Here is a 14719-nt window from a genome sequence, read left to right on the forward strand (position 1 = left end):
ACTTGTATTATTATTTTGTGCTATGTTACTTGCTTGCGAAACGCTTAGATGCGCTTCTTTCCTATTCGGGGGCCTCGACCCCCAGATCGGAAAGGACCGCATCTTGGTCGTTACACTTATCCCATGTCCTCAGGAACAAAAGTAACTACTCACAAAGCATAATCATAATCATGATCAGAGGGGTAATGAGTAGCATAAAGGATCTGAACATAAACTCTTCCACCAAGTAATCCAACTAGCATCAACAGAAAGAGTAATCAACACTACTAGCAAACTTACAAGTATCAATCGGAGTCGCGAGACGGAGATTGGTTACAAGAGATGAACTAGGGTTTGGAGATGAGATGGTGATGATGAAGATGTTGATGGTGACGAGTCCCCTGCGATGAGAGGAGTGTTGGTGATGACGATGGCGACGATTTCCCCCTCCGGGAGGGAAGTTTCCTCGACAGGATCGTCCTGCCGGAGCTCTAGATTGGTTCTGCTCAAGTTCCGCCTCGTGGCGGCGGCGAAACCACGAAAAAGCTCCATTCTGAGTTTTTCCTGGACGAAACCCTCCTTATAGCAAAAAAGGGGGGCCAATGGGCTGCCCACAAGCCCCCATGGCGCGGCCTGGGGGGGGGGGGCGCCGTGCAGGCTTGTGGGCACCCCGTGGTGTCCCTCCGGCACTTCTTCGGCCCAGCATTTTTTATAAATTGGGAAAAAAATCTCCGTTGATTTTCACGGCGTTTGGAGTTGCGCAGAATAGGTATCTCAACTTTGCTCCACTTTCAGGCCAGAATTCCAATTGCCGGTATTCTCCCTCTTTATGTAAACCTTGCAAAATAAGAGAGAAAAGGCATAAGAATAGTACCGTGAAGTGAAATAACAACAAAAGAAGCGATAAATATCAACATGAAAACATGATGCAAAATGGACGTATCAGGCCTCCAACCTCCTTCCGAAGCTCCGAGTTCTTCTTTTGATCCAGAATTTTTTTATAAAAAAGTTTCGAGGCAATTGTACTTCATTTTCGTACTGTAACTTGAAAAGCCAAAAACATGCAGAAAACAACAAGTGACAGTGGGCACTGGGTTAATATGTTAGTGCTAAAAAATGATAATAATTGGTATATAAACATCCAAAAAGTATACTAGGATGATAATATTATAGCACGGAACAATAAGAAAAATAACTCCCTCCGTCCCAAAATTCTTGTCTTACATTTCTCTATATACGAATGTATCTAGTGACATTTTAGTATTTAGATACATCCATTTATAGACAAACCTAAGACAAGAATTTTGGGACGGAGGGAGTAAATATGTTGGAGACGTATCAATCGCTAAGTCCCTGACTGTACAACCGCGTGGGACATGGCGGTACAACCGCACCACACCCACCCGAAGCACTACAGGTAGAGGGAATCACCCCCTCTAGTGGTAGGTGCACTCGAAGTACCTGTTGCGCCGGTACCACCGGTCGTGCGAGTGGTACAACCACCATAAGAAAAAATGTAAGACCAGAACTGCCATAACATATGCATACGAGCTCCGAATTGAGCAAACTCAAGCTTGTTGGATAGAGGACCACAAGAGCTATCCAACAACGATTGGTTATATTAAGAACAAGCAAGGGAAAATAAATGCCAATAGGATAAGGAAGATGACCTTCCCAAATATGATCTCACGAAATCTCCAATATCAAAACCACAAACATGATGCATACAAAATCCATTTTTGATGATTTTGAGCTTATCACGACGAAGACCATAAGCTCCAAAACTCGCATAGAAAAAAAGCGAGCTAAGAATCAAGAAATATGATGCTAATGACAAAGCGATTTGAGCTCTCTACGAATGATATTAAATATCAAGCTGCTCACTCGAGAGCCCTCCTTGATAATACGACAATCAAACCTATAACCCGGTCTCCCAACTACCACCACGATACTAATAAAATAGAAAACCTGCAGATCCACCGACCCCTGATTTAGACATCTCAGATTATTTGCTCCTCCTTGGTGAAAATACCTCCAAGCGAGCTCAAGTGCTCCACTCATGCTTGGTTCAAGTAGGAGGCAATACACACACGTCGTTGAAGATTGCCTGGAGTGGATTACCTCTGTTAACGGCTACCTAGGAATGGTACAATCTATGGCTGCAACGACAAGAGTGTGACGATGAACAGTCGATGTCGAGTTGCTCGTAAAGAGGAGAGGTATGCAATGACGTGGGCGTGGCCCATGAGTTAGTTCTCGCTATCTCAGTCGAGCCCATGTGGCTTCTAACAGTCAACTACTTAAGCATATGCAATGTATGTGTGGGATATGAAACGATCACTATAAACCTTATTCCTCTCCAAGCTTTCCCTTCCCTCTCTTCTTCTTCTTCTTTCCCGCGCCAATCATGTGAGTTCAAGTCACATCCCGGCATGACGTAGGGAGGTGCTACCATCCCATAGCAAACACTTATGCATTAGAAGAGGCCTAAGACCATTTATTATTATTTTTGGAACGACTTTATTTAATAACAATCATGTCCTTTTCAAGGGTAGGGATACGAAAATTAGGGGGCGACACTATTAGCTTCTCGATTACAAATGAAAGATTATCTCTATGCGGAACGGTCAGACCAGAATTTTGTTATATGAAAAAAATAAATTCTAAAACTTTGCTCTTTTTACAAATAATAATAAATAAATAAATATATATATAAATAAAAAGAGAACAAACCGTGTGGATGATTTTTTTTTTTTTGAAGTCGCTGAAATTTATCACAACACAGAAAAGGAAAGAAAATGCGAGTGCGGTGGGCGCTTCATTTCCCTCCTTCCGCCCGTCCGCTTCCCGCCTCCCCTCTCCTTTTCCAAGAAAGCCCACCCCATTTACAAGAGCGGAAGAGCGAGACCGGGAGGGACAGAGGAGCGGAGCAGCGGCGGCGGCGGCGATGGGGATCCAGGGTTTGCTGCCGCAACTCAAGTCGATAATGGCGCCCATCAGGATGGAGGACCTGAGGGGGCAAACGGTCGCCGTCGACACCTACTCCTGGCTCCACAAGGGCGCCCTCTCCTGCGGCGACCGCCTCTGCAAGGGCATCCCCACCACCAGGTTCCCCTCCCCCGCCCCTTTCTTGGACCGACGAAAAACTAGTTTTGACCCCGACAGGGTCTCCTGATCCGTTCCCCACATTGCCGAATCCTAATCGATGGATCGAGGAAGTTTGTTCCTTTTGCAATGCATTTCGCCCCCAATCCCTCAACGGATTGGCAGCCTCTCGAATAGCGACCGCACCAGCACAACTTCTTGGTCCAGCCATGTTTCTTGGCCCAACCGGTGAATGCGAATCCCATTCCAGGCGAAGGATAAACGGGCCCCCCCTGTTTGTGTTGTTTCTCACAGGATTGCGGAAAGGAGACGCGCTTCATTTGCTCTATTGTACCATAAAACTGAATTTCCCCATCTGTTCCAGTGCCAAGAATCCTCGTGTCTATAGGTTGGATATATATAAACATATCTGGGAAAGTTCTGGTTCTGCTTTAGTTACAAAATCCACCATTTCAATTTGTAGAAATTTTGCTGGAGAGGTCTACGTATGAAAAGTTCTATAACTACTAACTCTGCATCGTTGTCTTCCTATACCGTACTTTTGATGCAGTTGAAATTCATTTCGCAGAATCATAGCGCAGATGACCATAGGTTTATGTACAACTGCAATTCACTATCACATCCTCAGTGCAGCACCATAAACTCAGCTGTGTTTGCCCTCTTGAATTTGAACCAGGCACATTGAGTACTGCATGCATAGGGTTAACTTGTTGCGGCACCATGGCGTGAAGCCAATTCTTGTATTTGATGGAGGCTTTCTGCCAATGAAGAGCGAACAAGAGGTCAAACGTGCAAGGTATGCTCTTCTTCGAGGGTAATAGTCTAATGTGTTTCAGTTGTAAAGAGACATTTGCATTACCTTTCAACATTGTTAAATGTATTTAGAAGTTTCTTTGCATACGAGCTACTGTTGTGGTCGGGGCTCTCTACCTATGTAGTGCAGCTGTAATATTATTATCTAATGTTGAATTGGTTAAGGGGCGCTGCAGTTCTTGTTATCTCTATGCAGTCATTTTACAGTATTATTTACTGGATGCTAATCATGCAATCATTCAGGTCACGAAAGGAAAATCTTGAGCGTGCCAGGGAACATGAAGCAGCTGGGAATTCCCGTGCTGCTTTCGACTGCTATCAGAAAGCTGTTGACATTACACCTAAAATTGCTTTGGAACTGATCCAGGTACAGATGTAAATTCCATGTTATATTACCAACTTGTCACCACCCATTCAAAGTAGTTTCTAACAGAGTGAAAGTATTTGGTTGGATTTCTGTAAATTGTCTTAAAACATGCAATGCAGGTACTGAAGCAAGAAAAGGTTGATTATATTGTTGCGCCTTACGAAGCAGATGCACAAATGACATTCTTATCTGTCAACAAACTTGTTGACGCTGTGATTACCGAGGATTCAGATTTAATACCATTTGGCTGTTCTAGAGTAAGTACAATATCACAACTCCCTCCGCCCTCAACATATACCATAATCTTTCTATTTACTAGCACAATGCCCTTGTGTTGCAAAGCTATAAAATACGAGGAGTTAGGTCACTGCCCTAGGAAATCGTTAATGTTATCCTGCAGCCTTTGCACATGGTTCACGATTAAAAAGAGCGAGAATACAATGGAAGATCATGCGGCAGGCATTGGATAATCTTAAGAGATCTTAGTAGGTCATTTGCAAGTTTCGGATGTTTAAACATATGAGAATAGGCATTATGCACAAGTTTGTAGATTGCGTAGGAGGACAAGGTCTATGACCGCTTTGGAATTACAATTTGTCACTCTCTTGTTCTGTGATTTAGAACTGGAAGAACTTGGTTGGGAAGAGAAACTGAAAACAAAAGCATATATTTGAGTTGGAGCCGCGTTTCAGGATTTGTTATTTGTCTTCTATAAGTGCTGGTCTCATATGAAAGTACTAGTGTACTTGTTTATTTATGCCAGGTTCCACATGTGAGTAAAAGTACATTTATTTATTTATTTCTCGTAGAAGGTTGCTAATCCCACATGTGGGTAGAGGTGCATTTGTTTATTGGCGAATATTTTTGGTCCCACATGTGAACTCACAACCAATTCCAACTTTTATAAGTAGGAAAGATTGCCTTGGTATCATGTTTTTACAGTTGAATAACCTCCCTTCTCTGAGCTTGTCCTCTGAGAACATTACTTGTATCCTCTCATTTTTATGTATCTTATTGTAATGTGCAGATTATTTTCAAGATGGACAAATTTGGGCAAGGTGTTGAATTCCAGATAACACGATTAGAACGAAACAGGGAGCTGGACTTAAATGGATTCACGAAACAGATGTTACTAGAGATGTGTATTTTAAGTGGCTGTGACTATCTTCCATCGTTGCCGGGAATGGGTGTCAAACGTGCTCATGCACTCATCCAAAAACTTAAGAGTCATGAGAAGGTAAATCCTATCTTCTCTCTGTCTGTTGAATATAGCACCTTCAATACACATAAAAAGTAGTTTAAAAAACCCACAGGGAAAATAGAAAACATGTGTAGCACAGTTGGCCTACACGATAAGGTAGACCTAATAAGGACAAATGTGCATAATGCACAAGCAGAATAAATAGTTCAAGATATGGCTACAACAGGCAAAACAAAAGGTTGACTGATCCAACTTTTTCGAAGCTATTATCTTGTAGTTAGTTATTCAATGTACAACCATATGTTACAAATCAGATTTCTGTTTAAATAAGTCATGCAACCCAGTGATCAAGAACTGACGAGTTCTTGTTGTGACAAGTTAGTGGAATGCATGCTTTCAGGTAATCAAGCACCTGAGGTACAGTGCTGTTTCTGTTCCACCTCAATATGAAGAGAATTTCAAGAAGGCAATATGGGCATTTCAGTTCCAAAGGGTCTATGATCCTGCGACAGAAGATATTGTGCATTTGTCTGGCATTCCTAGCGACCTCAGCGAAGACGACTTTCTGGGCCCATATCCTTTTTAAACTTATATTTATATAGTTAGATAGGATAAGCCAATTCTTGTATACACTTCATAGATTGATTTTTTACGTCATTTGTCCATTCTTTCTATGGATACAGGCGAGTTTGAAAATAAGCCAAGCGTTTCATGACACCATATTGCCCAGTAATCCAAATTGTTTTACCTCCTGAAGGAACTCTACTTTCATGCACTAGAGCATTTCCTTAATTCGTTTATACATGGTTACCACAGGCTGTTGTCAAAGGTATTGCTCTAGGGGAAATCGATCCACTTACAAAGGAACCGTTTGAGGTACTGTCTGTTTCCTTCTGTGCTGTTCTTGTCAGGTTTTTGTCCTTCACAAGTTTTTTTGTGTCAATCTACAGCTATGGGAAAGTTATGCTTGTTTTCTCTCTCACATGCTTTACTAATTTGCCGTTTTGGTTTACTGGTGCTTTGTTCCTCCAAATGCAATTCATTCCGCTCTTCTGAGTAGCCTTGTGCATGTAAAGACATGCAAGCATGAAGCGATTACACGAATAATAACAAATATGAGGGCTTGTTAGAAATGTTTTTCTGAATTTTAACTGCGTTCTCTTATTGATTAAGTAAAGAAAATCTTGAGCATAGCATTACACTAGCCCATCATGGAAGATGTGAGAAGGGGAAATAACGAAAATATTTAGTTTAAAGTACTCCCTCCGTCACGGTTTAGAAGGCGTGTTTGGAAATTCTCTAGAACCTAGGTGGTTATTGATTGACTGAGATGAGTTGAAAAATAGCATTCACACTACACATGCATATAAAAGTAGTACAACGGAGTACTAATTAGCTGCTAGGAGTAAATGTAATGCGCCCTAAACCTTGTCTATTGTGGAAATGCACGCAAATTTAACTGTGCCTTCTAAACTGTGACGGAGGTAGTAGATAAGTTCCTCACTAAAACAGAAGAATGGAAGTAAATATAACTTGTCATGTTTTTGTGTATTTTTTGGTGCCTCTTACTAAATGTACTCCCAACATGTTACATAACTAGAAATAAGTAACTTTTGTCACTGGTTTATCAAATATTATATCAGCATGTAACTTAGTTATAGTGCAGGATGTGCAAACTACCAACACGTAGCTGTGTGTCTTCACTCTTGATTATCTTGTTGAGGTTTCTGCTTTACATTGACATATCTTGCAGGCCAGCACTCCTTGCAGTGCACCTGCTGCTGATAAAGGTTATCCGGTCAAGGAGTCTATTATTCCTTCAAATGGAAAGAAGAGGCTAGAATTGCCTGTACAGAAAAACATATTGACAAATTACTTCTGTATCCTCTCAACGCACCTTAATTTTATTCAAGAAAACTTCGGATAAATTAAGTTTACTACGATGAGCTCCTAGCTGCATGTATATAATTCACATTTATGAAATTGTCTTGGTCTCTTGGACAAGAATCTTGTTAGTTTTGGTTGTTGAAACCTGTTTAGATCATTTATACAGTTTTCCTACCCCACCACCCTAAATATTTTGGCAGGCAAAGGTGATGTGCGAATTGTAGTACTTTATTGTCCATGTTGTCTTGTTGATTGGGCTATTTTGCATCCTTTATTCACACTGTTTAACTACCCATTGCACTATCCTTAACCGCTAGAAGGCTTAACATCGCTTGAGGCAAAACGGAAGTTCAGGGCACCTAAGGTTATACCCAAGCAACAAACATTGCATGAATCTTCTTTGCCGAGCCCTCAGACTGAAGACTCTGCTACCCCTGATTCAGGGGCACCTAAGGCAAAACTGAAGTTCAGGGCACCTAAGGTTACACCCAAGCAACAAATGTTGCATGAATCTTCTTTGCCGAGCCCTCAGACTGAAGACTCTGGTACCCCTGATTCAGTTGAAGACACTAGCTCGCCAATGAAAAATATTCAATTCTCTCAGTATAGTTCTGATCATTTTAGCTCTGAACCTCCTCGAGATGATTCAGTTGATGCTTCTCAACGTAGTACTGAGCATTATGGTCGTGCCTTCCCCTGGGACGATTCAGATAGTGTTTCACCCCACTGTACTTCTCGTGATATTGGCAGTGGTCCTCCTCCTAGGGACCAACACATTGAAGATACAGAGGTATTTCTTACCAGTTATCACCGTAGTGCCTAAACATGTGTAATGCTCTTTTAGTCCTACCTTCTTACTGCAGTCATACTTCTCTTATCCTCGTGTCTTGCTTATCTTTTCAGGTTGAGGTCAGTTATTGCAACACAAGTGCAGTGCCAATAAGTCCTTGCTTAGAGAGTAAGATCTCTAATTTCTGTAGTTGATGTGCGACTTAATCCATAAGTCTTGTGATGGTTTCTTTATTCATGTAGAGTCAACATTAACTATCTTGGGATTGATTTCAGTATCTCATATGTGCCTGTTTTATGTTCTAGGGATGTCACCTGGGATAGCAGATCCATCATTAGTTTCTCACAACACGGAGCCATCTATACCAATGCCACATTATGCTGAAAGCAATGTGGCTCCTACTAGCAGAAATATTACTGCAAGGAGTTCATACTTCAAGAAAGACAAGAGAGTTTTCACAAATCAAGTAGAAGAGCAGTTAGATGATGATGATGATAACACTGAGGCTGGTACTTCCACTCTTTCTGGAGTTCAACCGAGGAACCCTGGAGGTGTCCTGAAGAGAAGAAAACTTTGGGATCCCCAAAATTTTGAAGACGTAAATGATTGTTTTATTTCTACTTATCATTACATGACAGCTAGCCTAGTAATTCTACAGTGGTACATAGCTGGTATCTGATATGCTGTTTGTGCAGGAAACATTGCTGCCAACTAGTTCACATGACAGTCCAGCAGTTGATGAAGGTAATAGTTCTATCTTGTTTTTATTTAGCCTTTGTTTCTTCTCTTTGACAACTTGAACCTGTTCCTTGTTCCATTGCTATGTTGGATATGAAGATAATATGACTAAAAAGGATTGCAAGTAACACCAGCCTCTGTTTGTCCTTTGCTTGTTACGTGCATTTAATTTGGTGGATATTTCACTTGTCAGCTTGATTATCATTCCCTGGAATGTTTTTATGTGACATTGAAATTTCATCATTTGTTAATTTTTATCCTTGGTCACAAGGAATGTTAAGCATTTCAGTCATTTATTCAAGCTTAGTTTTTAAAACCAATTTAACCAAGGTTACCGCTCTAAAGTAAATTCAGTTGAGATGCTTCTCAATCTTCATCTTCCATGCAATTCTTCCTGTATTTATAGATCGTTTATGTACCATTTTGCATTTTTTTTCTTACAATCTATCTTGATCCTTAGAGAGCAATCTATGTAATGTCTGAAATTATTGCAGGCTGTGGTACTGATTCCCTTGATGACATCGACACAACTTCTGAAGGAAGATTCGGATGCAATGTTTCCCATGTGAATACTTACAGTGGCATTGCGGAGAAATCGATGGATAAGTTTGCTGCACTGATATCGTCTTTCAGATACGCAGGCTCCCGTGCCAGTGGCCTTCGTGCTCCTTTAAAGGATGTGAAGAATACCCTTTCTGTAAGGTATGCAGCTTCATAACTTGTGCGTATACACAATTTACTTACCAGTACATGGAAGTGACCTGGTTTCATCCATGGGCGAATATATAACGGCACAGTTATTTTGTCACAGATCTATTCTCAGACCCTCGGAACAGAACCTCCGGTGTACAGCTAAGAAGACCGCGAGAGGTCATCGTTCAGAATGCAGATCCAGAAGTGATGCCCCAAATAGTGCCGACGGTCCTCCTGATCCGAGGGCGTTTGCACACAGCCCTGTTTTCCTTCCTGATCTGGGGAAGATCACCGATAAAGATGTAGATCCTGCTACCAGCCCTCCTGATCTGCGTACATTTGGGCATGCACCGGCAAGATCCACTACTGGTAGTTGTCCTGATCAAAGCAAGAACACTCGTAAAACAGTGGGCACTGCTGTCAGTCCTCTTGATCTGAGCACATTTGCATACCGACCCACGACTACTGCTAGTCGCTCTGAGCGGAGCAAATTGTCTCCTACAGCTATAAGAACTGCTGACAGTCCTCCTGATCTGAGCGCATTTGCATATAAACCCATGAAACCTTTGGATGGGAGCAGGTTTGCAGGGACAACATTAGCGGCTTCTAGACGAAATTCTCGGGGCCGATTCACATAGAACTGCCGATTAATCTGTTAGCCTTTCTGATATGGCGTGTTTGCTGTTGCACCAAAAGCTTCTGCCAGCCTTCATGCTCTGACCTGAGCAAACTTAGATCTAGCAGCAAATGCTGTCAAATGGTGTCCTTGGCCACCCATGGACCTGCAGCCCCGATGAACCCCTGATCTAAGTGCACCCCTTTTGCCGCCAACAGAATGGAAGCTTGAAAGAAGATGGCAGTCGGTACCTGTAGAGGCCTGGTACCTGACTTCATTTTTATCTCATGCAAATGCAAGCTGAAGCATGTATGGTCTGAGGGTAGGTAGCTGGCAGCAGGGGCTAATAGCTTCAGTTTCAGTCTTTCAGATACCACCGTGTGTGGTGTGCAAACCTAGCACATGCCCCTTTTTGTTCTTTCCTGGATACTGTTGTCATTTGAGCATTAGTACAGGTGCTACCTTCTGTCAATTCCCAATCAAGATGAATTAAGGAATTGTACAATATGTTGTATTGTGGTTTGTGGATTCCTATAGTTTGTTGTTGGGTATAGTAATGATCTTGAATGTACTATTTATGTATTGATTGGACCGGGTTTTTGGCTCTTCGGACCTGGTGAAACCGTTTGTTAAATGCCTCAAGATGTTTCTTTGTACTATTTGATCAGAAGTAGGGAAAAAATGAATACATGTCTGGGTACACCATCCTTTTTAATTGCAATTGCATTGTATTGACTGGGTACACAGTAATTTGATTTACTCGTGTGTATATATAACTCTCCTATGCTTTATTTATATGCCTATGAAAAACGAATAGTAGATGTCTGGGTACGCCATCCTTATTAATTGCATTGCTTCAGTTTCAGAGGGTTGTGGGATCCTTTGTTTTCCACCTAAATTTGTTTTAGTCACACTTGTCATTGAATGTTTTCTTAAGTATGTATCAGCATTAGGAGAGGCGTCTTTAACTTAGTCCTTGAGGGGGTTGACAAACTCTTCAAGCTCACGAAGACTTCCTCTTGGAGCCAACACCACTTCTTCTGCATAGGCGCATTGATCATCCTTGATCATCTTGGTGTTCTTTGGTTAAGGGAGAACCTCTAGGGTAGCTCGATCTTCACGAATGAGAGGAGGGAACGGGGAAGAACACGAAGAACAACAAGGAAGATGACAAGGAACAACAAGTGTGCAAGAGTAAATCCACACCACACGGTTTTAATGATTCCTCACAAACACAAGGGAAAATAAGAACAAAGGTGGAGGTTCTTCCCCGTTCCACAGATACAGAGGTACTCCGTTGAGTCTTCACCTTGCAAGGTGGCCTTGTTCTCCATAAGCCATCACCTCAAGGGTCACCACACATCTACCCTATAACGTAGATGTCTTGTGCACCCCATGGACAATTTTGTTCAAAACGGAGGTCTTGATCCTACAAGGGAAGGTACGTCGGAGACAAGCTCTCTAGCCAAATCTAGGTCACTCGTCTAACCGTCCCACACATGAAAGGGTAAGTTGGGTGCTAAGAGCATCTCCAGCCGTTCGCCCCCAAGGGGCTGAAATAGCGCCGCTTGGGGGGCGAACCAACACTAAATTCGGCGTGTGGGGGCTCGGGTTCCCAACCGACTCCACCAAGGTCGCCCCCAGCCGGTGCTTTTAGCCCAATTTCGGCGCAAATACGGCCCAAATTTGGTTCACTTTCGACACAAATTCAACAAAAAATAATTTTTTTATGACAAAGTTTGTCACATAAATCAATACAAATCAAATAGTTCAACGAATCAATCGCATAATTGGAACACAAATTAAACTAGGTATTGCCCTTGAGCCTCCATAGGTGCTCCACCAAATCGTCCTGCAGTTCTTGATGCACCTGTGGGTCTCAGATCTCCTGATGCATATTGAGAAAGGCAACCCATGTTGTTGGTACCTGGTGATCAACAACTGCAAGAGGACCCTGCGTGAAATATGGTTCAGTGTCAAACACTGTCTCTTCTTGCTCGCTCTCAATGATCATGTTGTGCAAGATGACACATCAATTCATCACCTCCCACATCTGAGATTTCAATGAGGTTAGAGCGGGGTACCGGACAACAGCAAATCGAGATTGGAGCACACCAAATGCTCGCTCGACATCCTTCCTGCAAGCCACCTAACACTTAGCAAAGTGTGACTTCTTGCCTCCTCGCAGAGGGTTTGAGATAGTCTTCACAAATGTGGACCATCACGGATAGGTACCATCTTCTAGATAGTATCCCTTGTTGTAGTGGCGTCCATTGACATCGAAGTTCACCGGCGGAGCATGACCTTCAACAAGCTTTGCAAACCCATATGTCCTGTGTTGCCGCTGCCTCAAGTACCACAGTGCAACCTCTTTTGGCGCCTTTGTACATTCCCCGCCAAGCAAATAGACAGTTTTTCCATGCCCAATGCATGTAGTCGATGCTTCCAAGCATCCCACGTGTAAGAGCACAATTTCTCCTAGGTAATTTTGGTGGTTGATGACGATACCCTTTGCGGACTAATCGTGTGTGATATGCTTACAGAGAATTATCACGTGGCACGAGACAATTATATTCCCCTCAGTAAGTAAAAGTGAAGACGGTGCTTAGCTATTGATTTAGGGTTGGTAGACTCGAGTCATAGATAATCCGGTACTATCAAGAGGGGATCCGCGTTTGGAAAAGTTGGGTGGAACTCTATCTCTCATTCTTCTCCCCATCCCCTTTTTCAGAGCAAAGGAGCTGCCCTCATTTAAGTGCTCACGAAGTTTCACAAGCGGTATTACCGCCCTCGTGAGCGGGAGTACCGCTCCAGCGGTACTGCCGCCCACCAGTGCCAGGCCCTCTTCCGCTTGTTTTTCTTCTCTGGTGTGAGGGGGCCTTTTTATTTTGTTAAGCGGAAGTACCGCCCAGGGGGAGCGGTAGTACCGCTCGAGTGGTACTGCCGCGCCCACTTCCGCTTATTTTTTCTCTCTAGCTTCTTTCCTCCCCTCGTCCTGGCTGAGCGGAAGTACCGCCCCAGCGGTAGTACCGTTCTGGTGCACGGTACTAGCGCTTAGTTGGTCCAGTAAGGGGCTGGTAATGGCGAGATTCCCCCCACTATAAATAGGGGTCTTCTTCCCCGAGGAGACTTTACCTTTTTCCTCTCCAACTCCATTGTTGCTCCAAAAGCTCAAACTTGCCCGATCTCCCTCCCTAGCCATCAACTCTTGTTGATTCTTTAGGGTTTGGAGTAGAAGGCCCTTCCCCATACTTCCACCAAGAGAAAAGTTGTTCCTCCCATTAATCCCTCGCGAATCTTGTTACTCTTGGGTGTTTGAGCACCCTAGACAGAAGAAGTCACCTTGAAGCCACATTCCATTGTGGTGAAGCTTCGTTGTCTTGTTGGGAGCCTCCAATTAAGTTGTGGAGATTGCCCCAGCCTTGTTTGTAAAGGTTCGGTCGCCGCCTTCAAGGGCACCACTTAGTGGAATCACGGCACCTCGCATTGTGTGAGGGCCTAAGGAGAATACGGTGGCCTTAGTGGCATCTTGGGGAGCATTGTGCCTTCAGACCTCTCCAACGGAGACGTACTTACCTTCAAAGGGAAGGAACTTCGAAAACACATCCGCGTCTTCATCAGTTCCACTTGTGGTTATTTCTTACCTTTACTTGTATTTACTTCTTGCTTATTATAGTTGTTGTTAGCATCATATAGGTTGCTCACTTAGTTGAATATCTAGACAACCTATTTGTTGCTAAATCTAATTTGTTTAAAGAAAAGCTTAAAATTTGTTAGTTGCCTATTCACCCCCCTTCTAGTCAACCATATCGATCCTTTCAATTGGTATCAGAGTCTTGTATCTTTATTAAGGGTTTCACCACTCAAAGAGTATGGTTGACGACGAGGACTGGGTTGGGGAGGTGCCCGAGGGAGCTGCTACAAACTCGGTCACCAGAGAGGAATTAAACAAGGTCATGTACACATTTAAATCCTTAGTGGCTATCGAAGTCAAGAACATCCTTAAGGATTTCCTTGATATTTACAAACCGCCTACCGACCCGTTGTTGGTGGCTAATCCCACAACTCTGGATTCGGGGGCAAATTTCGAAAAGGAAAATGCTAGTAGTGAAAAGGATAAAACGCCTCAAGGAACGAGTGGGGAAAATGCCTTTGCCTCAGTTCCTCCTCCATGGTCTATGGAGGACCGGTCCACCCACCGCATATTATTAATCTAGGCCCTCCACCAAAGCTTGTTAAGAATGTTTTTGCTAACTGGGTTTTCCATATCAAGTCTCATTTGAACCACAGCTCAACACAACTTTGGAGAATCATTGAGCAGGGGTACTACCTCATGATCCAAGAAACCTCACGCCAAGAGAAGAGGCCAACAATCAGCTCAATCACTGTGCCTTGTTCATACTACAAGCGGCTGTACCTGTTGAAGACCTTCCTCACTTGCGTCCCTTCACCGTGCCAAAGATTGTTTGGAGCATATCATCTCCATGTACAAGGGAAGCTCTAGCATTCAACAGTCCAACTATGAAGGGT

General features: G+C 43.0%; 1 protein-coding gene across 1 annotated transcript; it reads left to right on the forward strand.

Annotated features, from left to right (window-relative positions):
- The first annotated feature begins 2879 nt into the window (after window positions 1-2879).
- Window positions 2880-10796, forward strand: LOC123444556 (exonuclease 1). Its single transcript, XM_045121322.1, has 14 exons — window positions 2880-3087; window positions 3761-3880; window positions 4141-4264; window positions 4384-4521; window positions 5292-5501; window positions 5866-6038; window positions 6269-6341; window positions 7219-7345; window positions 7673-8142; window positions 8256-8310; window positions 8448-8740; window positions 8838-8886; window positions 9375-9582; window positions 9692-10796. Exons 1-14 carry the CDS (start codon window positions 2927-2929, stop codon window positions 10209-10211), a joined length of 2721 nt encoding a protein of 906 aa, XP_044977257.1. The 5' UTR covers window positions 2880-2926; the 3' UTR covers window positions 10212-10796.
- The last annotated feature ends 3923 nt before the right edge of the window (window positions 10797-14719 follow it).

This window comes from Hordeum vulgare, chromosome 3H, assembly GCF_904849725.1.
Source record: "Hordeum vulgare subsp. vulgare chromosome 3H, MorexV3_pseudomolecules_assembly, whole genome shotgun sequence".
Taxonomy (NCBI): domain Eukaryota; kingdom Viridiplantae; phylum Streptophyta; class Magnoliopsida; order Poales; family Poaceae; genus Hordeum; species Hordeum vulgare.

Coding starts and splice junctions, on each gene's coding strand:
- LOC123444556 (XM_045121322.1), top strand. CDS start 2,927: ATGGGGATCCAGGGTTTGCTGCCGCAACTCAAGTCGATAATGGCGCCC. Junction 7,346..7,672: donor CATATTGACAAATTACTTCT/GTATCCTCTCAA, acceptor AACCGCTAGAAG/GCTTAACATCGCTTGAGGCA. Junction 8,887..9,374: donor CAGTCCAGCAGTTGATGAAG/GTAATAGTTCTA, acceptor AAATTATTGCAG/GCTGTGGTACTGATTCCCTT.